Genomic DNA, 25,368 nt, shown 5'->3' with positions numbered 1-25,368 from the left:
TAAGCCGCATCTGTTACAGGTGCTGGCCCCCCTGGGTGCCGCAGTGTATATATATATATATCCATATTGGGTATACATTTGCTCTGCTCGGCCGCAGTATTTGCTTGGCTATATACTCTCACTGTTTGCTAAGAGGAGATAACAGCATGTCGTCTGCAAAAAGCAAGGGTGCCAAGGCACAGGCTTATTTTGCAACTTGTACCTCTTGTGCGGCTATGTTACCTGCAGGTTCCACCTATCCTCATTGTGTGCAATGCTCGGCCCCTGTGACACTCACTCAGCCGGAGCCTCAGGCACTGGTGGGACCCTCAGCTCAGGTAGAACCACCGGCTGTCACTGTCCAGGTGGCAGGGACAGAGTTTGCAGTGTTGGCTGAGAAACTTTCTGAGTCCCTTTCACAATCCATGGCTCAGTCTATGGACAAATGGTCTGCTAAGATACTAGAAGCTTTGCAGTCCAGACCGGTAACACAGGCCCCGGGCACTGTTGAATCATTGACCCCAGGCCCCCCTCGGTTGGAGCAGCAAACTGCTCCTGAGGTGACACATAGGTCCCACGGGGAAGACTCCGACTCGGACCGCAGTCACAGACCGTCTAAGCGGGCTCGCTGGGGACCCTCATCCACTTCATCACGCTGCTCAGGGTCTCAGCATGAGGACTCTCTGGAGGATGAGGCGGAGGTTGCAGCTCAGGGCTCTGATCCTGACGGTGCTCTCAATCTTGATACACCTGAAGGAGATGCCATTGTAAATGACCTTATAGCGTCCATTAACCAGGTGCTAGAACTTCCTCCTCCTCCAACTCCACCTGTTGAGGAGTCAGATTCACAACAGGAGAAACACCAGTTTAGGTTTCCCAAATGTACAAGGAGTGCTTTTTTCGATCACTCTAACTTCAAGGATGCTGTCCGGAAGCACAGAGCATATCCGGACAAGCGCTTTACTAAGCGCCTTAAGGACACACGTTACCCCTTCCCACCTGACGTAGTTAAGGGTTGGGCTCAGTGTCCCAAGGTGGATCCTCCAGTCTCTAGGCTGGCGGCTAGATCCGTGGTATCAGTGGCAGATGGCTCATCGCTCAAAGATGCCACTGACAGGCAAATAGAGCTCTTGATGAAATCCATCTATGAAGCCATAGGTGCGTCTTATGCTCCAGCATTTGCAGCCGTGTGGGCACTCCAAGCTATCTCAGCTTGTCTGTCTGAGATTAATGCGGTCACACGCACCGCTACTCCGCAGGTCGTGTCTTTCACTTCTCAGGCGTCGGCTTTTTCGTCCTACGCCATGAACGCTGTCCTCGACTCGGTGAGCCGTACAGCGGTAGCATCCGCCAATTCGGTGGCAGTCCGCAGGGCCATGTGGCTACGCGAATGGAAGGCAGACTCTGCTTCCAAGAAGTTCTTAACCGGTTTGCCATTTTCTGGCGACCGCTTGTTTGGCGAGCAATTGGACGAAATTATCAAGCAATCCAAGGGAAAGGACTCGTCCTTACCCCAGTCTAAACCGAACAGACCTCAGCAGCGAAAGATTCAACCGAGGTTTCAGTCCTTTCGGCCCTCAGCCAGGTCCCATTCCTCCACGTCCAACAGGTCACAGAAGGGCCAGAGCAACTCTTCTGCATGGCGGTCTAAGTCACGTCCTAAAAAGACCGCCGGAGGAGCCGCCCCCAAGGCGGCCTCCTCATGACTTTCGGTCTCCACAAACCGCATCCTCGGTCGGTGGCAGGCTCTTCCGCTTTTGCGACGCCTGGTGGCCACATGTCCAAGACCGATGGGTGAGAGACATTCTGTCTCACGGTTACAGGATAGAGCTCAGTTCTCGTCCTCCGACTCGTTTCTTCAGAACATCTCCGCCCCCCGAGCGAGCCGATGCACTTTTTCAGGCGGTAAACACTCTGAAGGCAGAAGGAGTGGTGATTCCCGTTCCACCTCAGGAACATGGTCACGGCTTCTACTCCAACTTGTTCGTGGTGCCAAAAAAGGACGGATCATTCCGTCCCGTTCTAGACCTCAAGCTGCTCAACAAGCATGTGAGCACCAGAAGGTTTCGGATGGAATCTCTCCGTTCAGTCATCGCCTCGATGTCACAAGGAGACTTCCTAGCATCAATCGACATCAAAGATGCTTATCTCCATGTGCCGATCGCTCCCGAGCATCACCGCTTTTTGCGTTTCGCCATCAAGGACGAACACCTTCAGTTCGTGGCGCTGCCATTCGGCCTGGCGACAGCCCCACGGGTCTTCACCAAGGTCATGGCAGCAGTGGTGGCGGTCCTACACTCTCAGGGCCACTCGGTGATCCCTTACTTAGACGATCTTCTAGTCAAGGCACCAGGGTCCAGTCCAGGGTGGCATGCCAACACAGCCTGACCGTCACTCTGGAAACTCTCCAGAGGTTCGGGTGGATCATCAATTTCCCAAAGTCAAATTTGACACCGTCCCAATCGCTGACTTACCTCGGGATGGAGTTTCATACCCTTTCAGCGATAGTGAAGCTCCCGCTGGACAAACAGCGTTCACTACAGACAGGGGTACAATCTCTTCTTCGGGGTCAGTCACACCCCTTGAGGCGCCTCATGCACTTCCTAGGGAAGATGGTGGCAGCAATGGAGGCAGTTCCTTTTGCGCAGTTTCATCTGCGTCCACTTCAATGGGACATCCTCCGCAAATGGGACAAGAGGCCGACGTCCCTAGAGAGGAACGTGTCGCTGTCACGGACAGCCAAGACCTCTCTTCAGTGGTGGCTTCTTCCCACTTCCTTGTCGAAAGGAAAATCCTTCTTGCCCCCATCCTGGGCTGTGGTCACGACGGACGCGAGTCTGTCAGGGTGGGGAGCGGTCTTCCTCCACCACAGGGCTCAGGGAACCTGGACTCCGACAGAGTCCTCCCTTCAGATCAACGTTCTGGAGATAAGGGCAGTGTATCTGGCCCTAAAGGCGTTCCAGCGGTGGCTGGAGGGCAGGCAGATCCGAATACAGTCGGACAACGCCACGGCGGTTGCGTACATCAACCACCAGGGCAGCACATGCAGTCGTCAAGCCTTCCGAGAAGTTCAGCGGATTCTGCTGTGGGCGGAAGCCACAGCCTCCACCATCTCCGCAGTTCACATCCCGGGCGTAGAAAACTGGGAAGCAGATTTTCTCAGTCGCCAGGGCATGGACGCAGGGGAATGGTCTCTTCACCCGGACGTGTTTCGGGAGATCTGTTGCCGCTGGGGAACGCCGGACGTCGATCTAATGGCGTCTCGGCACAACAACAAAGTCCCGGCATTCATGGCTCGGTCCAAGGATCACAGAGCTCTGGCGGCAGACGCGTTAGTTCAGGACTGGTCGCAGTTTCGACTGCCTTATGTATTTCCTCCTCTGGCACTGCTGCCCAGAGTATTACGCAAGATCAGGTCCGACTGCAGTCGCGCCATCCTCGTCGCTCCAGACTGGCCGAGGAGATCGTGGTACCCGGATCTGTGGCACCTCACAGTGGGTCAACCGTGGGCACTCCCAGACCGACCAGACTTGCTGTCTCAAGGGCCATTTTTCCATCTGAATTCTGCGGCCCTCAACCTGACTGTGTGGCCATTGAGTCCTGGCTCCTAGCGTCATCAGGGTTATCTCAAGATGTCATTGCCACCATGAGACAGGCCAGGAAACCAACGTCCGCCAAGATCTACCACAGGACTTGGAGGATCTTCTTATCCTGGTGCTCTGATCAGGGTTTCACTCCCTGGCCGTTTGCCTTGCCCACTTTTCTTTCTTTCCTTCAATCCGGAATGGACAAGGGCTTGTCTCTCGGCTCTCTCAAGGGACAAGTATCGGCGCTTTCCGTGTTTTTTCAAAAGCGTCTAGCCAGGCTTCCGCAGGTTCGCACGTTCCTGCAGGGGGTTTGCCACATAGTTCCACCTTACAAGCGTCCGCTAGAACCCTGGGATCTTAACAGGGTGCTGACGGCTCTCCAGAAGCCACCTTTCGAGCCGATGCGGGATGTCTCTCTATCTCGCCTTTCGCAGAAGGTGGCCTTCCTAGTGGCAGTCACATCACTTCGGAGAGTGTCTGAGCTAGCAGCGCTGTCATGCAAAGCCCCCTTCCTGGTGTTTCACCAGGATAAGGTGGTTCTGCGTCCGGTCCCGGAATTTCTCCCTAAGGTGGTATCCCCGTTTCATCTCAATCAGGATATCTCCTTACCTTCTTTTTGCCCTCATCCAGTTCACCAATGTGAAAAGGATTTGCACTTGTTAGATCTCGTGAGAGCTCTCAGGCTCTACGTTTCACGCACGGCGCCCCTGCGCCGTTCTGATGCGCTCTTTGTCCTTGTCGCTGGCCAGCGTAAGGGGTCGCAGGCTTCCAAGTCAACCTTGGCTAGGTGGATCAAGGAACCGATTCTTGAAGCCTACCGTTCGTCTGGGCTTCCGATTCCTTCAGGGCTGAAAGCCCATTCTACCAGAGCTGTAGGTGCGTCCTGGGCATTGCGGCACCAGGCTACGGCTCAGCAGGTGTGTCAGGCGGCTACCTGGTCGAGTCTGCACACTTTTACAAAACACTATCAGGTGCATGCCTATGCTTCGGCAGACGCCAGCCTAGGTAGGCGAGTCCTTCAGGCGGCAGTGGCCCACCTGTAAGAAGGGGCCGTTTTTTTGGCTCTTTTTTATCGAGGTATTCTTTTACCCACCCAGGGATTGCTTTTGGACATCCCAATTGTCTGGGTCTCCCAATGGAGCGACAAAGAAGAAGGGAATTTTGTTTACTTACCATAAATTCCTTTTCTTCTAGCTCCTATTGGGAGACCCAGCTCCCGCCCCTGTTCCCTTCGGGCTGTTGTTCTTTTGTGTACACATGTTGTTCATGTTCAATTGTTCTTTGGTTCATGGTTTCAGTTCTCCGAACATCCTTCGGATTGAATTTACCTTAGACCAATTTATAAGTTTCCTCCTTCCTGCTTTGGCACCAAAACTGATGGGCCCGTGATGCACGGGAGGGTGTATAGCAGAGGGGAGGGGTTACACTTTTTAAAGTGTAATAACTTTGTGTGGCCTCCGGAGGCAGAAGCTATACACCCAATTGTCTGGGTCTCCCAATAGGAGCTAGAAGAAAAGGAATATACGGTAAGTAAACAAAATTCCCTTCTTTGGGAAAATTACCCAATGCAGCCAAAACTTCCTACCTGCTTATTCCTATTCCCCACCTTCTGTTTCTGCATTGGAACATCATGTTGAAAGAAAGATGATAATAATAATTATTATATTCATGTCTGCTAAACATAGGAGTGAAACACTGCTGGTGCCTTCCTCAACACTGCAGCCCAAATATGTATTACAGTCATCTATGTCCTCTTGTACCATGTGAATGTCCACGTAAGTATGATTTGTCTCATTATTATTTACTCAAATGATTACTTGAAAGCAGAATTTATACTTTCCATATATTTTGAAGTTAATCGACACAATTGCAAATATTTCATGGGCTTCATTTCCGAACATTTTGTTGTATACAGCAAGTGAAAGATAGAGATGTGCGGATATTTTGAATTTTGAGTTTAACAAATTTTCATAAATTTTCCCGGGAACCGTGATTCACAGTGAATCAATTTACTGTGAAAGAAAAGTATACAAAACCTCCAATTTTACTAAAAAGATATTGCAGACCCTCTAATGTCTCTTAGGACTGAGTTGAATTGAATTGCAAGAATCGTTTACCCTTTTTCATGCTGCTTTCAAATTGTGTAGCAAAAACTTAGCAACAGAATCTGTTTAATGCACTAAACCTAATATAATAAGCAGGCCAGCGCAATATTTTTTACATAGAAAAAAATGATAATTCAGTGTCGCACAGCGTGCTTCCTTACAAGCAACTGTTTTAAATTTATACATTTCATGTGCGATCCCTTTTCAGAACTGTGATTTTTTTTTTCTTTAAATACAAAAAGAAAGTTTAGTAAATTACAGAAATTTAGTCAGTGATTCTTTTGTGTAGACAGGAGCCACTGACTGCAGGTGTCCAGGGTCTGTGGTGATTTAATGATAGTAAATACAAATGATTCTTCAGATCATCCGATAAGTGCATCACCGGGGGCCCTTTTCCAGAGGACGGTGCAAGGAGATCAGCTCCATGTTCATAGAGTCTAAGATTAAGAGTCCTTTTTCAGGCTCGAAACGTGTAACACGTTGTTTTATATTTTATGGATGTCCATCCAACCTTGTGGTGGTTTTAATTTTATAAAATAAAAATCAAATTTTAAACATATTTGGACGTGATGCTGGAAAAAAACTTTTTCTGGTGATTTAATTATCACTACCGGTGCCAGGCACTTCAAATTGACCTACTGCATGCAGGTGCGGGTGCAGTGCACGCGCCGAGGCAGTCACGTCATATCTGCACTCATGCCCTGCAAGCACATGTGCAGGGGGAGTGGGTTCCTGGCTCGCCGACGTCATCTGCTAGCCTCAGCATGTATTGCGGTGCAGGGACTCGATGGTTCTCTGTATTGCAATACATTTCAACTCAATGTACGTCCTCAGATGCACATCCAGCTGAAGTAGGGGCTTCAAACACAGGGCCTCTGCAACCACGATCATTATGCCCTTGTTCTTGCCTTATATTCAATATGTCACTCCCACATCAAATACACTATGTGTACATTGTTAATCAAATTCTCTTCTTTCATTGTATTAAATTAACTTTTTTGTTTTTTTTATTTTTTCATCACCGGATTCAGCCACTACTACTATACAAACACCAACAACTACAACCATGCCAAATACTACCACAGAAAGCGCAATAACTACAACATTGCCAACTATTACAGAACCACCACCAACTACTGAAGGTATATTACTCAATTTACTAAAATTATCTAATTGTGTTGCTTCTTTGGCCTCTATGTCTGGATTATTTCCAATAGAAGGAGTCATCCATTGAAAATAGTTTTTAGATCAATTAGCACAATGAAGCCAAAACTTCCCACCTGCTTTTCACTATCCCCCTCCTTCCGTTTCTGCATTGGGACATCATGTTGATACCTTTATATAGAATGATGATGATGATAATAATATTCATGTCTGCTAAACATAGGAATTAAATCCTGCTGGTGTCTTCCTCAACACTGCAGCCCCGATACGTATTACAGTCATCTATGTCCTCTCGTACCATGTGAATGTCCACGTAAGTATGATTTGCCTCATTTTTATTTAACCATGTGATTTACTTTAAAGCAGAATCTACAGGTGACAATAATTTATGGCCTTTATTTCTGAACATTTTATTGTTTAGAGCAGGTGATAGCTATAGACGTGTGGATATTTATAATTTTACTAAATTTGTTTAACTTTTTCCAAGAATTTTAATCATAATAAATCAATTCACTGGGAATTCAAAGTATTTGACTGAAAATATAATTATGACCCTCTGATATCTCTTAGGACTGAAATGAACTGAATTTTAGGAATCGTTTACCCTTCTTCATATTGCTTTCAGATTGTGTAGCAAAAACATAGTGATTCTGTTTAATGCACTCACATTAATAAGCAGGACAGCGCAATATTTTCTACTAAACAATGTGATATAATTGTCACACAGCGTGCCTGTGTCCAAGCAACTCTATTGAATTTTACACTTCATGTGCAATTCCTTTTCTGAATTGGTGAATACTTGTCTTTTAAAATTCAAAAAAGGAAAATTCCCTAAAATACAGAAACTTAACTGCAACTATCTACCAAACAGTGTGCATGTTGCAAACATTTTTTCCATATCTGTTTAACTAATCAATTTTACATTTTTCAACACCACACCAATACTGTACCCTTCCACAGTTACTGTCTTTTTGGATGTGTACCTACCCAGCATTTATTTTTTTTTGTCATTTTTAGAAAGAGAGTTGAATTTTGTTGAAAACATAAAAGCATATATTAGAAAATTGTAGCTATTTAATTGTGCATGTCTATTTTTGTACACCTGTTTTCCAAGTCCAATTTGACAATTGTACCTATACTTTAGACGTTGCTACATTTTGCTTTCTGTAAGTGTACAAACTTATCTAGCATTTCTTATAACCTTTTTGGCAAATGGTGAAAAATTAAGGTTAAAAAGATTGTTAAAATTAAATTAAATAATTGTATAAATTGGATGGTAAAATAAAAAATAGTTACAGCATTGAACATGGTAGGAATAAAAAGCTAAAAAACATGGAGCAAAGAATGTGTGAGCCACTTTTGACAGCAAAAGCATCATCACTACCACTGCCACCAGCTGCTGTCTAGTCAGTAGTACTAGCAAACGCAAGCTACAGGAGGCCTCCTTTATTCCTGACAAGTGGGGAAAAGTGGATAGTATGGAATTTATAGCAAATCACTTATTTCAGTCTGACCAGGATTATGTAACCTCTGACAGTGACTCCGACAGTTTCAGTCTGTGGTTTGATCAGAACAGTTTGCTTGATCACAAATATCTAAGGTCATTAATTCTTGAAACTTTTTCCACTTTAAAAAAAACAAAAAGCATGTAGTGTACTGTGCTATGTAACAGGAGGTATTTTGCTAAAGTAATACTATCCATTTCTTTGGTGACATCACTTTGATATTACTATGGTTGTGTTTGCATTAAAAGTTGGCATGCTGTATGTCAGAAATGTTGTAATGTTGTATATTATGTGCCCACTGACTACCATTACATTATCTTCTTTGTTAAGAATAATTTAACAAATGTTATTTTGTTTTTGCTTTTTTTATTCCAGCACCAGACAGCACTACTACTACACCACATCCAACAACGACAAGCATGTCACCGACAACCCCTAAACACCCAGTTACCACAATCAAGATTCCTACTATTACACGACTCCTAACAACTACAACCACGCCACTTTCTACTGAAGGTGCGTTACTGAATTTCCTAAACTTATAAGAGGATTTTGTTTCTTCAACTTCCCTGCCTAGTTTCTTTCCAAAAGAATGGGTTACCTGTTGCCTCCCTCCACTTTTATTATGTATTAATGTCCCACATCCTGTATTATTGTCCCCCATTTGTCCATTTGGACCCTTTTCAGGTATATATTTTATCCATTCTGGGCTCCTTCCTGGTATATATGTCTCCCATCCTTCTATATATGTCCCTCCTCCAAGGCCCATTCCTGGTATATATGTCTCCTAATCTGGGCCTTTTTCTGGTATATGTGTCCTCCTTCCTGGTATATATGTTGGCCTTTTGCTTTTGTTTTCTATTGCATTAAAAAAACTTTATTCCCACGTTCTTTTGATACCTTGTCGTTCAGTATCATTCTCTGAAGCTGGCGTAGATGCTGGCAGCTGACATCGGCGTCCCTGCTATGGTGGCACAGGATGTCACTGCAATGCGATGCCAATGCTTGGCATGCCAACGTCAGCTGCTAGCCCTCTGATTGGACAGCAGTATATTTTTTGAGGCAGGAACTTAACGGATCTCTGTATCACAATACACTTCAACTGAATGTACATCCTTAGATACACATCCAGCTGAAGTTGGGGCTGGGGTCAGCAGGCCCCCACCAGGATGGACCCTGTCGCGGCCTCTGCAAACACAATAATTTCGCTTCTAGTCTTGGTCTACAATAAATTTGTCACTCCCACATCACATATACTTTGTGCTTACCATCACATCACATTTCCTCTTTCATTGTAAAAAATTAACTATGTTGTTTCATAATTTTCCATTACCAGATTCAGACACTACCACTATACAAACACCAACAACTACATCCAAGCCACCTACTACCACAGAACACCCACCAACGACAACCAGGCCACCTACTACCACAGAACACCCACCAGCTACAACTAGGCCACCTCCTACCACAGAACACCCAACAACTACAACTAGGCCACCTCCTACCACAGAACACCCACCAACTACAACCAGGCCACCTACTACCACAGAGCACCCAACAACTACAACCAGGCCACCTACTACCACAGAACACCCACCAAGTACAACCAGGCCAACTAGTACCACAGAACACCCACCAACTACAACCAGGCCACCTCCTACCACAGAGCACCCAACAACTACAACCAGGCCAACTAGTACCTCAGAACACCCACCAACTACAACCAGGCCACCTACTACCACAGAACACCCACCAACTACAACCAGGTCACCTACTACCACAGAACACCCAACAACTACTGATAGTATGTTACTCACCTTACTAAACTTATCTGTGTTGATTCTTTTGCCTCTATGTCTGGATTTTTTCCAATAGAAATTATTTTTTGGGAAAATTGCCCAATGCAGCCAAAACTTCCTACCTGCTTTTTCCTATGCCCCACCTTCTTTTTCTGCATTGGAACATCATGTTGAAAGAAAGATGATAATAATAATTATTATTTTTATGTCTGCTAAACATAGGAGTGAAACACTGTTGGTGCCTTCCTCAACACTGCAGCCCAAATATGTATTACAGTCATCTATGTCCTCTTGTACCATGTGAATGTCCACGTAAGTATGATTTGCCTCAATATTATTTACCCATGTCAATATGTTAAAGCAGAGTTTTACACATTCCAAATAGATTAAAGTGAATCTATACAGGTGCAAATATTTAATGCATGAAAGCTAATAAGCAGGCCAGCACAATAAAAAAGGTTGCACAGCGTGCCTATTTAAAAGCCACTGTATTCAATTTTTACATTTCATGTGCACTCCCTTTTGTGAATGGGGGAATATTTGTCTGTTAAAATACAAAAAGAAAATTCCCTAAAATACACAAATTTAACTCATTATTTACCCAATAAAATGTGCATGCAACATTCAATTTTCTTTTTGCACATTTGTTTAACTTGTCAATTTTACATTTTTCAACACCACACCAATACTGTACCCTTCCAGAGATACTGTCTTTTTGGATGTGTACCTACCCAGCATTTTTTATTTTATTATTTTTAGAAAGAGAGTTGAATTTTGTTGAAAAGCATAAATTAGAAACATGTAGCCATTTAATTGTGCATGCCTATTTTTGAACACCTATTTTCCAAGTCCAATTTGACAACTGTACATGCCACACCTATACTTCGGACGGTTGCCACATTTTACTTTCTGTAGGTGTACACACCTATCTAGTATTTCTTATGACCTTTTTGTCAAACCGTGAAAAAATAAGGTTAAAAAGATTGTTAAAATTAAATTAGTGTACAAATTGGATGGTAAAATAAAAACTAGCTACAGCATTGAACATGGTAGGAAAAAAAGAGTAAAAAAACATGTAAAAAAGAATGTGAACTGCCAGGCAGTAGTACTAGCAAACACAAGCTACAGTAGGCCTCCTTTTTTCCTGACAAGCGTATTAGTGGGAAAACCATGCAGAATATTATAGAATTTATAGCAAATCACTTATTTCAGCCTGAGCAGGATAATGTTACCTCTGACAGTGACACTGACAGTTTCAGTCTGTGGTTTTATCAGAATAGTTTGCTTGATCACAAATGTGTAAGGTCGATAATTCTTGAAACTTTCAATTTTAAAAAACAAAAAGTATGTAGTGTACTGTGCTATGTAACAGGAGGTATTTTACTAAAGTAATACTATCCATTGCTTTGGTGACGTCACTTTGACATTACTATGGTTGTGTTTGCATTATAAGTTGGCATGCTCTATGTCAGAAATGTTGTATATTATGTGCCTACTGACTACATTATCTTCTTTTTAAGAATAATTTAACAAATTTGTTTTCTTTTTGCTTTTTTTGTTCCACCACCAGATGGTACCACTACTACACCACATCCAACAACGACAACCATGCCACCTACAACCACAAAACACCCAGTTACTGTAACCAAGACTCCTACTACTACAGAACTCCCAACAACTACAATCATAACACCTACTACTGAAGGTGCATTACTCAATTTACTAAACTTATCAGAGGATGTTGTTTCTAGTTTCTTTCCAAAACAATGGGTTTGTCTCATTATTATTTACTCAAATGAATACTTGAAAGCAGAGTTTACACTTTCCATATATTTTGAAGTTAATCGACACAATTGCAAATATTTCATGGGCTCCATTTCCGAACATTTTGTTGTAAACAGCAAGTGAAACAAAGAGATGTGCGGATATTTTGAATTTTGATTTTAACAAATTTTCATAAAATTTCCCGGCAACCGTGATTCACAGTGAATCAATTTACTGTGAAAGAAAAGTATACAAAACCTCCAATTTTACTAAAAAGATATTGCAGACCCTCTAATGTCTCTTAGGACTGAGTTGAATTGAATTGCAAGAATCGTTTACCCTTCTTCATGCTGCTTTCAGATTGTGTAGCAAAAACTTAGCAACAGAATCTGTTTAATGCACTAAACCTAATATAATAAGCAGGCCAGCGCAATATTTTTTACATAGAAAAAAATGATAATTCAGTGTCGCATAGCGTGCCTGCTTACAAGCAACTGTTTTAACTTTATACATTTCATGTGCGATCCCTTTTCAGAACTGTGATTTTTTTTTTCTTTAAATACAAAAAGAAAGTTTAGTAAATTACAGAAATTTAGTCAGTGATCCTTTTGTGTGGACAGGAGCCACTGACTGCAGGTGTCCAGGGTCTGTGGTGATTTAATGATAGTAAATACAAATGATTCTTCAGATCACCCGATAATTGCATCACCTGGGGCCCTTTTCCAGAGGACGGTGCAAGGAGATCAGCTCCGTGTTCGTAGAGTCTAAGATTAAGAGTCCTTTTCAGGCTCGAAACATGTAACACGTTGTTTTATATTTCATTAATGTCCATCCAACCTTGTGGTGGTTTTAATTTTATAAAATAAAAATCTAATTTTAAACATATTTGGATGTGATGCTAGCAAAAAACTTTTTCTGGTGATTTAATTATTACTACCGGTGCCAGGCACTTCAAATTGACCTACTGCATGCGGGTGCAGTGCACGCGCCGAGGCTGTCACGTCATATCTGCACTCATGCCCTGCAAGCACATGTGCAGGGGGAGTGGGTTCCTGGCTCGCCGACGTCATCTGCTAGCCTCAGCATGTATTGCGGTGCAGGGACTCGATGGTTCTCTGTATTGCAATACATTTCAACTCAATGTACGTCCTCAGATGCACATCCAGCTGAAGTAGGGGCTTCAAACACAGGGCCTCTGCAACCACGATCATTATGCCCTTGTTCTTGCCTTATATTCAATATGTCACTCCCACATCAAATACGCTATGTGTACATTGTTCATCAAATTCTCTTCTTTCATTGTATTAAATTAACTTTTTTCTTTTTTATTTTTTCATCACCGGATTCAGCCACTACTACTATACAAACACCAACAACTACAACCATGCCACCTCCTACCACAGAAAACGCAATAACTACAACATTGCCAACTATTACAGAACCACCAACAACTACTGAAGGTATATTACTCAATTTACTAAAATTATCTAATTGTCTTGCTTCTTTGGCCTCTATGTCTGGATTATTTCCAATAGAAGGAGTCATCCATTGAAAATTGTTTTTAGATCAATTAGCACAATGAAGCAAAAACTTTCCACCTGCTTTTTACTATTCCCCTCCTTCCGTTTCTGCATTGGGACATCATGTTGATACCTTTATATAGAATGATGATGATGATGATAATAATATTCATGTCTGCTAAACATAGGAATTAAATCCTGCTGGTGTCTTCCTCAACACTGCAGCCCCGATACGTATTACAGTCATCTATGTCCTCTCGTACCATGTGAATGTCCACGTAAGTATAATTTGCCTCATTTTTATTTAACCATTACTTTAAAGCAGAATCTACAGGTGGCAATAATTTATGGCCTTTATTTCTGAACATTTTGTTGTTTAGAGCAGGTGATAGCTATAGACGTGTGGATATTTTGAATTTTACCAAATTTGCTTAACTTTTTCCAAGAATTTGAATCAGAATGAATCAATTCACTGGGAATTCAAAGTATTTGACTGAAAATATAATTATGACCCTCTGATATCTCTTGGGACTGAAATTAACTGAATTTTAGGAATCGTTTACCCTTCTTCATATTGCTTTCAGATTGTGTAGCAAAAACATAGTGATTCTGTTTAATGCACTTACATTAATAAGCAGGACAGCGCAATATTTTCAACTAAACAATGTGATTTCATTGTCACACAGCGTGCCTGTGTCTAAGCAACTCTATTGAATTTTACACTTCATGTGCAATTCCTTTTCTGAATTGGTGAATACTTGTCTTTTAAAATTCAATAATAAAATTCCCTAAAATACAGAAACTTACCTGCAACTATCTACCAAACAGTGTGCATGTTGCAAACATTTTTTCCATATCTGTTTAACTAGTCAATTTTACATTTTTGAACACCACACCAATACTTTACCCTTCAACAGTTATTCTTTTTGGATGTGTACCTACCCAGCATTTTTTTTGCCATTTTTAGAAAGAGAGTTGAATTTTGTTGAAAACATAAAAGCATATATTAGAAAAATGTAGCTATTTAATTGTTCATGTCTATTTTTGTACACCTGTTTTCCAAGTCCAATTTGACAATTGTACTGCCACATCTATACTTCAGACAGTTGCTACATTTTGCTTTCTGTATGTGTACAAACTTATCTAGCATTTCTTATAACCTTTTTGGCAAAGGGTGAAAAATTAAGGTTAAAAAGATTGTTAAAATTAAATTAAATAATTGTATAAATTGGATGGTAAAATAAAAAATAGTTACAGCATTGAACATGGTAGGAAAAAAAAGATAAAAAACATGTAGCAAAGAATGTGTGAGCCACTTTTGACAGTAAAAGCATCATCACTACCACTGCCACCAGCTGCTGTCTAGTCAGTAGTACTAGCAAACGCAAGCTACAGGAGGCCTCCTTTATTCCTGACAAGTGGGAAAAAGTGGATAGTATGGAATTTTTAGCAAATCACTTATTTCAGTCTGAGCAGGATAATGCTACCTCTGACAGTGACTCTGACAGTTTCAGTCTGTGGTTTGATCAGAACAGTTTGCTTGATCACAAATGTCTAAGGTCAATAATTCTTGAAACTTTTTCCATTTTAAAAAAACAAAAAGCATGTAGTGTACTGTGCTATGTAACAGGAGGTATTTTACTAAAGTAATACTATCCATTTCTTTGGTGACATCACTTTGATATTACTATGGTTGTGTTTGCATTAAAAGTTGGCATGCTGTATGTCAGAAATGTTGTAATGTTGTATATTATATGCCCACTGACTACCATTACATTATCTTCTTTGTTAAGAATAATTTAACAAATTGTATTTTGTTTTTGCTTTTTTTTTGTTCCAGCACCAGACAGCACTACTACTACACCACATCCAACAACGACAATCATGCCACCTACAACCACAAAACAGCCAGTTACTACAACCAAGATTCCTACTATTACAAGACTCCTAACTACAACCACGACACTTTCTACTAAAGGTGCGTTACTGAATTTTCTAGACTTATCAGCGGATTTTGTTTCTTCAACCTCCCTGCCTAGTTTCTTTCCAAAAGAATGGGTTACCTGTTGCCTCCCTCCACTTTTATTATATAGCAATGTCCACATCCTGTATTATTGTCCCCCATTTGCCCATTTGGACCCTTTCCAGGTATATATTTTATCCATTCTTGGCTCCTTCCTGGTATATATGTCTCCCATCCTTCTATATATGTCCCTCCTCCAAGGCCCATTCCTGGTATATATGTCTCCTACTCTGGGCCTCTTTCTGGTATATATGTCATCCTTCCTGGTATATATGTTGGCCTTTTGCTTTTGTTTTCTATTGCATTAAAAAAAACTTTATTCCCACGTTCTTTTGATACCTTGTCGTTCAGTATCATTCTCTGAAGCTGGCGTAGATGCCGGCAGCTGACATCGGCGTCCCTGCTATGGTGGCACAGGATGTCACTGCAATGTGATGCCAATGTTTGGCATGCCAACGTCAGCTGCTAGCCCTCTGATTGGACAGCAGTATATTTTTTGATGCAGGGACTTAACGGATCTCTGTATCACAATACACTTCAACTGAATGTACATCCTTAAATACACATCCAGCTGAAGTTGGGACTGGGGTCAGCAGGCCCCCTCCAGGATGGACCCTGTCGCGCCCTCTGCGACCACAATCATTTCGCTTCTAGTCTTGGTCTATAATAAATATGTCACTTCCACATCACATATATTTTGTGCTTACCATCACATCACATCTCCTCTTTCATTGTAAAAAATTAACTATGTTGTTTCATAATTTTTCATTACCGGATTCAGGCACTACTACTATACAAACACCAACAACTACATCCAATCCACCTACTACCACAGAACACCCATCAACGACAACCAGGCCACCTATTACTACCAAACACCCAACATCTACAACCATGCCACCTATTAGCACAGAACACCCAACAACGACAACCAGGCCACCTACTACCACAGAACACCCAACAACTACAACCAGGCCACCTACTACCACAGAACACCCACCAACTACAACCAAGCCACCTCCTACCACAGAGCACCCACCAACTACAACCAGGCCACCTACTACCACAGAACACCCAACAACTATAACCAAGTCACCTCCTACCACAGAACACCAACCAACTACAACCAGGCCACCTACTACCATAGAACACCCACCAACTACAACCAAGCCACCTTTTACCACAGAACACCCAACAACTACTGATAGTATGTTACTCACCTTACTAAACTTATCTGATTGTGTTGGCTCTTTTGCTTTTATGTCTGGATTTTTTCCAATCGAAATTACTTTTTGGGAAAATTACCCAATGCAGCCAAAACTTCCTACCTGCTTATTCATATTCCCCACCTTCTGTTTCTGCATTGGAACATCATGTTGAAAGAAAGATGATAATAATAATTATTATATTTATGTCTGCTAAACATAGGAGTGAAACACTGCTGGTGCCTTCCTCAACACTGCAGCCCAAATATGTATTACAGTCATCTATGTCCTCTTGTACCATGTGAATGTCCACGTAAGTATGATTTGCCTCAATATTATTTAACCATGTCAATATGTTAAAGCAGAGTTTTACACATTCCAAATAGATTAAAGTGAATCTATACAGGTGCAAATATTTAATGCATGAAAGCTCATAAGCAGGCCAGCACAATAAAAAAAGGTTGCACAGCGTGCCTATTTAAAAGCCACTGTATTCAATTTTTACATTTCATGTGCACTCCCTTTTGTGAATGGGGGAATATTTGTCTTTTAAAATACGAAAAGAAAATTCCCTAAAATACACAAATTTAACTCATTATTTACCCAATAAAATGTGCATGCAACATTCAATTTTCTTTTTGCACATTTGTTTAACTTGTCAATTTTACATTTTTCAACACCACACCAATACTGTACCCTTCCGGAGATACTGTCTTTTCGGATGTGTACCTACCCAGCATTTTTTATTTTATCATTTTTAGAAAGAGAGTAGAATTTTCTTGAAAATTATAAATTAGAAACATGTAGCCATTTAATGGTGCATGCCTATTTTTGAACACCTATTTTCCAAGTCCAATTTGACAACTGTACATGCCACACCTATACTTCGGACGGTTGCCACATTTTACTTTCTATAGGTGTACACACCTATCTAGTATTTCTTATGACCTTTTTGTCAAAGCGTGAAAAAATAAGGTTAAAAAGATTGTTAAAATTAAATTAGTGTACAAATTGGATGGTAAAATTAATACTAGCTACAGCATTGAACATGGTAGGAAAAAAAGAGTAAAAAAACATGTAAAAAAGAATGTGAACTGCTAGGCAGTAGTACTAGCAAACACAAGCTACAGTAGGCCTCCTTTTTTCCTGACAAGCGTATTAGTGGGAAAACCGTGCAGAATATTATAGAATTTATAGCAAATCACTTATTTCAGCCTGAGCAGGATAATGTTACCTCTGACAGTGACACTGACAGTTTCAGTCTGTGGTTTGATCAGAATAGTTTGCTTGATCACAAATGTGTAAGGTCGATAATTCTTGAAACTTTCAATTTTAAAAAACAAAAAGTATGTAGTGTACTGTGCTATGTAACAGGAGGTATTTTACTAAAGTAATACTATCCATTGCTTTGGTGACGTCACTTTGACATTACTATGGTTGTGTTTGCATTATAAGTTGGCTTGCTCTATGTCAGAAATGTTGCATATTATGTGCCTACTGACTACCATTACATTATCTTCTTTTTAAGAATAATTTAACAAATTTGTTTTCTTTTTGCTTTTTTTGTTCCACCACCAGATGGTACCACTACTACACCACATCCAACAACGACAACCATGCCACCTACAACCACAAAACACCCAGTTACTGCAACCAAGACTCCTACTACTACAGAACTCCCAACAACTACAATCATAACACCTACTACTAAAGGTGCATTACTCAATTTACTAAACTTATCAGAGGATGTTGTTTCTAGTTTCTTTCCAAAACAATGGGTTACCTTTTCCTCCCCTCCACTTTCATTATGTAGTAATGTCCCACATCCTGTATTAATGTCCCCATTTGGGCCCTTTCCAAGTATATATGTCACCATCCTTGGTCTGTCTAAGTATATATGTCACTCATCCTTGGCTTCTTTCAGGTATATATGTCCTCCATTCTTATATATATATATATATGTCCCCCATTCTGGGCTTTTCCGGATATATATGTACAGCTTCCGGGGTCCAATCCTCATATATCCAACATCTTGGTATATCTGTATCCAGTTTTGGGCCCCTTTCTGGTATATTTATCCCTGATCCTTGGCACTTTTCTGGTATATATGTCCCCCATCCTAGGCTCTTATATGTCCCACATCCTGGGATAATTTCTCTAATTTATGTACCCATCCTTGTATCTATGTAACCTATCTGGGTCCCATTCTGGTCTATATATATGTCAGTAGTCCTGGATTTCTCCCTGGTATTTATGTCCCCATCCTTGTACATATATTCCCTGTCCTGGTCCTTGTGCTTGTATTTCCTCCTTCCTGGTATACATATCCCCATCCCCATATATATGTACTTCATCCTGGTATATATGTCACAATCCTTTTATATTTGTCCCCCATCATGGCTTCCTTCCTGTTTTATATGTCCCCCATCCTGGCATACATTTCCCTCATCCAGGTCTCCTTGCTATTACATATTTCTCCCATCCTGGGCCTCTTTCTGGTATATAGGTCCATCTTTCTGTTATATGTGCTCCCTTTTCGCCCAGTATCATTGTCTGAATCAGTGGGCCTGCTATGGTGGCACATGAAGTCACTACGATTTGACACCAATTATTTTCATGCCAATGTCAGCTGCTAGCCCTCTGATTGGACAACAGCAAGTATTGCAGTGCAGGGACCAGAAGGGTCTCTGTGTCCCAAAATACTTCAACTGTATGTGCATCCTCAGATGAACATCCAGCTGAAGTAGGGGATGGGGTCAACAGGCCCCCTCCAGCATTGACCCTCTTGCGCATTCTGCTAGCACAATTATTATGCCCTTGTTCTTGCCCTATGTTAAATATGTCACTCCTACAGCACATACACTATGTGTAAATTGCTTACCATCACATTCTCCTCTTTCATTGTAATAAATTAACTTTTTTGTTTTATAATTTTTCATCATCGGATTCAGGCACTACTACTATACAAACAGTAACAACTACAACCATGCCACCTACTACCACAGAACACAAAACCACTACGACCATGCCACCTACTACCACTGAACATCCAACAACTACAACCAAGCCACCTACTACCACTGAACACCCAACAACTATCACCAAGCCACCTACTACCACAGAACGCAAAACCACTACGACCATGCCACCTACTACCACTGAACACCCAACAACTATCACCAGGCCACCTACTACCACTGAACACCCAAAAACAACCAGGGCACTTACTACCATAAAACGCCTAACATCTACAACCAGGGCACCTACTACCACAGAACGCACAACCACTACGACCATGCCACCTACTACCACTGAACACCCAAAAACTACTGAACGTATGTTGCTCAACTTACTAAAATTATCTAATTCTATTGGTTCTTTGACCTCTATATCTGGATTATTTCCAATAGAAAAAGTTCCCCATTGAAATTAATTTTTGAAAAAAAACAAAATTTCTCACCTGCTTTTTTCCTATTTCCTTTCCGTCTTTTTCCGTCTTTTCTGCATTGGGACATCATGTTGATAACATTATAGAGAATAATAATGGTAATAATAATTGTATTCATGTCTGGTAAACATAGGAAAGGAAAACTGCTGGTGCCTTCCTCAACACTGCAGCCCATATATGTATGACAGTTATCTTTGTCCTCTTGAACCATGTGAATGTCCACGTAAGTATGATTTGCCTCAATATTATTTAACCATGTGATTACATTCAAGCAGAATTTTTTCACATTCCATATAGATTGTATAATTAGTCTACATAGGTGCAAATATTTCATGGGCTTCATTTTTGAACATTTTCTTGAACACAGAAAGACACACCTAGAGATGTGCGGAATCCGATATTTTCATTTTTGATTTGGAAAAAATTTGGTTAACTTTTCTCAGGAAATTTGATTCACAGTGAATCATTTCACTGTCAAATCAAAGTATTCTAAAGCCTTCAATTTTACTAAAAAGATACTTAGCACCCTCTGAAGTCTCGTAGGACTTAATTGAACTGAATTACAAGAATCTTTTACCCTTCTTCATGCTGCTTTCAGATTGTGTATCAAAAACTTATTGACAGATTCTGTTTAATGCACTAAAATTAACATAATAAGCAGGCCAGCGCAACACTAATACATTTTTACATTTCATCTGCAATCCCTTTTCTGAAGGGAAAATACTTATCTTTTAAAATACAAAAAGAAAATGCTCTAAAAAACAGAAATGTAACTGCGACTGTCTATTCGACATAGTGTGCATGTTGCAATCAATTTTCTTTTGCATATCTGTTTAGCGAGTCAATTTGACATTTTTCAACACCACACCGATACTAGAAGTCCCATTTGACAACTGTACATGTCACACCTATACTTTGGTCACATCTTGCTTTTGTAGATGTGCACACCTATCTAGTATTTCATGTTATTTGTGGGAAGGGTCAAAAAATGAAGGTTGAAAAGATTGCTAAAAATAAATTAAAGAATTATACAAATTGAATGGTAAAATGAAGAAAAATTATGGCATTGAACATAATAGGACAAAAAAAAGAAAAAATAATTCTGTGGCAAAGAATGTCTGAGCCCCTAGTGGAAGCAAAATCATCATCACTACCACTGGCCCCAGCTGCAGTCCAGACAGTAGTACTAGCAAACACAAGCTACAATTGGCCTCCTTTATATTTGCCAAGCATATTACTGAGAAAAATGTGATTAGTATTTTGTAATTTATAGAAATCACTCATCTGAGTCTCAGCAGGATAATGTTACCTCTGACAGTGACTCTGTCAGTTTTAGTTTGTCATTTGCTCAGAACAGTTTGCTTGATCGGAAATGTCTAAGGTGGATAATTTTTTTAACTTTTTTAATGAAAAAAAAGTATGTAGTGTACTGTGCTATGAAATGAGATGTATTTTACTATTAAGATACTATGCATTTCTTTGGTGACATCAGTTTGACATTACTAGGGTTGTGTTTACATTAAAAGTTGCCTTACCCTATGTTAAAAATGTCACTGTCCACATCAAATGCATCATGTATTGCGATGCAGGAACCAGACGGGTCTTTGAATCTCAATACACTTAAAATGAACGTGCATCTTCAGTTGCACATCCAGCAAAAGTGGGTGCTGGGTTGAGCAGGCCCACCTAAAGCACAGTCGCATACTGCAACCATGATCATTATGCCCCTGGTCTTGCCCTATATTAAATATGTCACTCCCACATCATGTAAGCTATGTGTACATTCCTTATCATCAAATTCTCTTCTTTCTTTGTATTAAATTATATTTTTTTGGTTTTTTTTATTTTTTCTTCACCGGATTCAGCCACTACTACTATACAAACTCCAACCAGGCCACCTTCCACCACAGAACACCCAACAACTACAACCATGCAACCTCCTACCACAGAAAGCCCGACAACTACAACCATACCACCTACTACCACAGAACGCCCAACAACTACAACCATGTCACCTACTACCACAGAACGCCCAACAATTACTGAAAGTATGTTACTCAACTTACTAAAATTATCTAATAGTGTTGGTTATTTGACCTCTATGTCAGGATTATTTCTCCATTGAGATTCATTTTTTAATAAATTAGCCCAACGAAGCTAAGACTATCTACCTTCCTTTATTATTCCCACTTTTTCTGCATTGGGAAATCATATTAATAACTTTAGATAGAATGATGATGATGATGATGATGATGATGATGATGATGATGATGATGATATTCATGTCTTCTATACATAGTAACGGATCAATGCTGGTGCCTTCCTCAAAGCTGCAGCCCAGATACGTATGACAGTTATCTATGTCCTCTCGTACCATGTGAATGTCCACGTAAGTATGATTTGCCTCAATATTATTTACTCATATAATTACTTTAAAGCTGAATTTTACACTTTCCATATAGATTTAAGTGAATGTGCACAGGTGAAAATATTTCATGGGCTTCATTTCTAAACATTTTTTTAGTAAACAGCAAGTGACAGCTACAGACTTGTTGATATTTTTAATTTTGATTTTATCTTTTCCCTGGAGATTTGATTCACAGTGAATCACTTAAATGTAAAATCAAAGTATTTCAAAGCCTCCAATTTTAGTATAAAGATAATTAAGACCCTCTGATGTCTCTTAGGTCTGATTTGAATTGAATTGTAAGAATCGTTTACCTTTCTTCTTGCTGCTTTCAGATTGTGTACCAAAAACATAGTGATAGATTGTGTTTAATGCATTAAAATTAATAAGCAGGTCTGCGCAATATTTTTTACAGCATTGAACATGGTAGGATAAAAGAAAAAAATCATGCTGTTGCAAAGAATGTTTGAGCCACTAGTGGCAGTTAAAGCATCATCACTACCACCGGCCCCAGCTGCTGTAGAGGCAGTAGTACTAGCAAATGCAAGCTACAGTAGGCCTCCTTTACGTCTGGCTAGAGTATTAGTGGTGAAAAAGTGGAGAGTGCTATGGAATTTATAGCAAATCACTTATCTCAGTTTCAGCAAGATAATGTTACCTCTGAGAGTGACTCTGTCAGTTAGAATCTGTGGTTTGCGCAGAACAGTTTGCTTGATTGGAAATGTCTAAGGGAAATCATTTTTAGAACTTATGCAATTAAAAAAAGTATGTGGTATACTGTGCTGTGAAATGGGAGATATTTTATTTTTGAGATACCATTTATTTCTTTGGTCACATCATTTTGACATTACTATGGTTGTGTTAGTATTAAAAGTTGACTTGCTCTATATTAGAAATATCACTTTCCACATCACTTATACTATGTACTTTCACCTTCTTTTGCTACTATTTCGCACAGCCTCCATCTCTGTAGCTGAGACAGATGCCGATCACTGACATCGGTGTGCGCGCTTTGGTGGCACATGATATCACTGCCATGTGATGCCAATGCCTGGCATTGCTAGGCTCTGATTGGCTGGCAGCTTGTATTGCACTGCAGAGACCAGACAGGTCTCTGTATCACAATATACTTCAACTGAATATCCATGCTCACATGCAAATCCATGAATTAAAAACACATCTCTTCAGACAAGCTTGTCATAATAACTTACTTACCTAACTCTCCCCCGTCCCACCTTCTAAATGCTAGTCGTACGCTTCTCTCTCCTATTTCTGTCCTCACATCCTACATACAACCAATAGCACGTAAAGGCACCCAAAAGGTCCCTGTCTAAAGACCAGATCATTCATCTTTATATGTAACCAATAAACTAGCATAATGATGGCCGGACAGATCTACAAGGGGGCTTCACCTTTTGTGTTCCCCTTTTTCCCCATAGATTATAAGCTTTCGAGCAGGGCCCTCATTCCTACTGTAGCTGTTGAATTATGTACTATTTTGTTTTCTATTTGTCTTTACAACCCCCACCGGATTGTAAAGTGCTGCGGAATATGTTGGCGCTATATAAATAAACTTTATTATTATTATATAAATCCAGATGAAGTAGGGGCTGAAGTCGGCAGGCCCCCTTCTAACATAGACCCTCTACGACCACAATCATTATGTCTTTGGTGTTGCCATATATTAAATAAGTTACTACCGAATCAAATACGCTATGTGTACATTATTCATCATCAAAATCTCTTCTTTGTAATAAATTAAATGTTTTTGTTTTTTATTTTTTCAACACCGGATTCAGGTACTACTACTATGCAAAGACCAACAACTACAACCATTCCTCCTACTACCACAGAAAGCCCAACAACTACAATGGCACCTACTACCACAGGACCCCCAACAACTACCAAAGGTATGATACTCAACTAACTAAAGTTGTCTAATTGTGTTGGTTCTTTGGCCTCTATGTCTGGATTATTTACAATAGAAGAAGTCCTTCATTGAAATTAGTTTTTGGAAAAATGAACCCAACTCAAAACTATCTACCTGCTTTTTAAAATTTAACTCCTTATTTTTTCCTTATTGGCACATCATGTTGATACCTTTTATGTAGAATGATGATGATAATGTTCATGTCTGCTAAACATAGGAGAGAAACCCTGCTGGTGCCTTCCTGAAAACTGCAGCCCAGAAATGTATTACAGTTACCTATGTCCTCCCGTACGATGTGAATGTCCACGTAAGTATGATTTGCCTCCTTATTTTTTGCTCATGTGATTACTTTAAAGCAGAATGTTACACTTTCCATGTACTGTAGATTGAAGTGAATCTACACAGGTGCAAATATTTCATGGACTTCATTTCTGAATATTTTGGAGTAAACAACAAGTCACAGATAGAGACGTGCGGATGTTTTGAATTTTGATTTTAACAAAATTGCTGTACGTTTCCCAGGAAATTTGTTTCACAGGGAATCAATTGATTGTAAAATCTATTTCAAAGCTTATAATTTTAGTACAAAACTAATTAAGACCCTCTCGTGTCTCTTAGGCCTGATTTGAACTGAATTGTAAGAATCTTTTACCCTTCTTCATGCTGCTTTCAGATTGTGTAGCAAAAACTTAGTGACATATTCTATTTAATGCACTAAGATTAATAAGCAGGCCAGCGCAATATGTTATACCATAAAACAATGTGAATTCAGTGTCCTAAAGCGTGCCTGTGTACAAGCAAATATTTTGAATTGATACATTTCATGTGCAATCCCTTTTCTGAATGGGGAATACTTGTTTTTGTAAAAAAAAAGTACACAAAATTATCTACAATACAGAAATTTAACTGCGACTGTCTACTCCACAAAG

At 40.5% G+C, this 25,368-nt stretch overlaps 1 protein-coding gene across 43 annotated transcripts in view; it reads left to right on the top strand.

Moving 5' to 3' along the window:
* The window catches only part of LOC142250958 (uncharacterized), a 345,599-nt gene that overhangs the window by 299,339 nt on the left and 20,892 nt on the right, over positions 1-25,368 (top strand). For 38 of the 43 annotated variants that reach the window (XM_075323314.1, XM_075323323.1, XM_075323316.1 and 35 more), the window contains 18 exons: positions 5,252-5,341; positions 6,703-6,813; positions 7,059-7,148; positions 8,716-8,856; positions 10,365-10,454; positions 11,713-11,847; positions 13,256-13,366; positions 13,615-13,704; positions 15,267-15,404; positions 16,231-16,656; positions 16,878-16,967; positions 18,233-18,367; positions 19,606-19,989; positions 20,236-20,325; positions 21,968-22,150; positions 22,402-22,491; positions 24,309-24,419; positions 24,657-24,746. In XM_075323314.1, the coding sequence (XP_075179429.1) occupies positions 5,252-5,341; positions 6,703-6,813; positions 7,059-7,148; positions 8,716-8,856; positions 10,365-10,454; positions 11,713-11,847; positions 13,256-13,366; positions 13,615-13,704; positions 15,267-15,404; positions 16,231-16,656; positions 16,878-16,967; positions 18,233-18,367; positions 19,606-19,989; positions 20,236-20,325; positions 21,968-22,150; positions 22,402-22,491; positions 24,309-24,419; positions 24,657-24,746 (2,595 nt within the window). The remainder of the gene's footprint in view (positions 1-5,251; positions 5,342-6,702; positions 6,814-7,058; positions 7,149-8,715; positions 8,857-10,364; positions 10,455-11,712; positions 11,848-13,255; positions 13,367-13,614; positions 13,705-15,266; positions 15,405-16,230; positions 16,657-16,877; positions 16,968-18,232; positions 18,368-19,605; positions 19,990-20,235; positions 20,326-21,967; positions 22,151-22,401; positions 22,492-24,308; positions 24,420-24,656; positions 24,747-25,368) is intronic. The other 5 variants (XM_075323326.1, XM_075323343.1, XM_075323337.1 and 2 more) reach the window with 5 other exon arrangements.

Source organism: Anomaloglossus baeobatrachus, chromosome 9 (genome assembly GCF_048569485.1).
Source record: "Anomaloglossus baeobatrachus isolate aAnoBae1 chromosome 9, aAnoBae1.hap1, whole genome shotgun sequence".
NCBI lineage: Eukaryota > Metazoa > Chordata > Amphibia > Anura > Aromobatidae > Anomaloglossus > Anomaloglossus baeobatrachus.
This window is presented reverse-complemented; position numbering and strand designations above follow the sequence as displayed.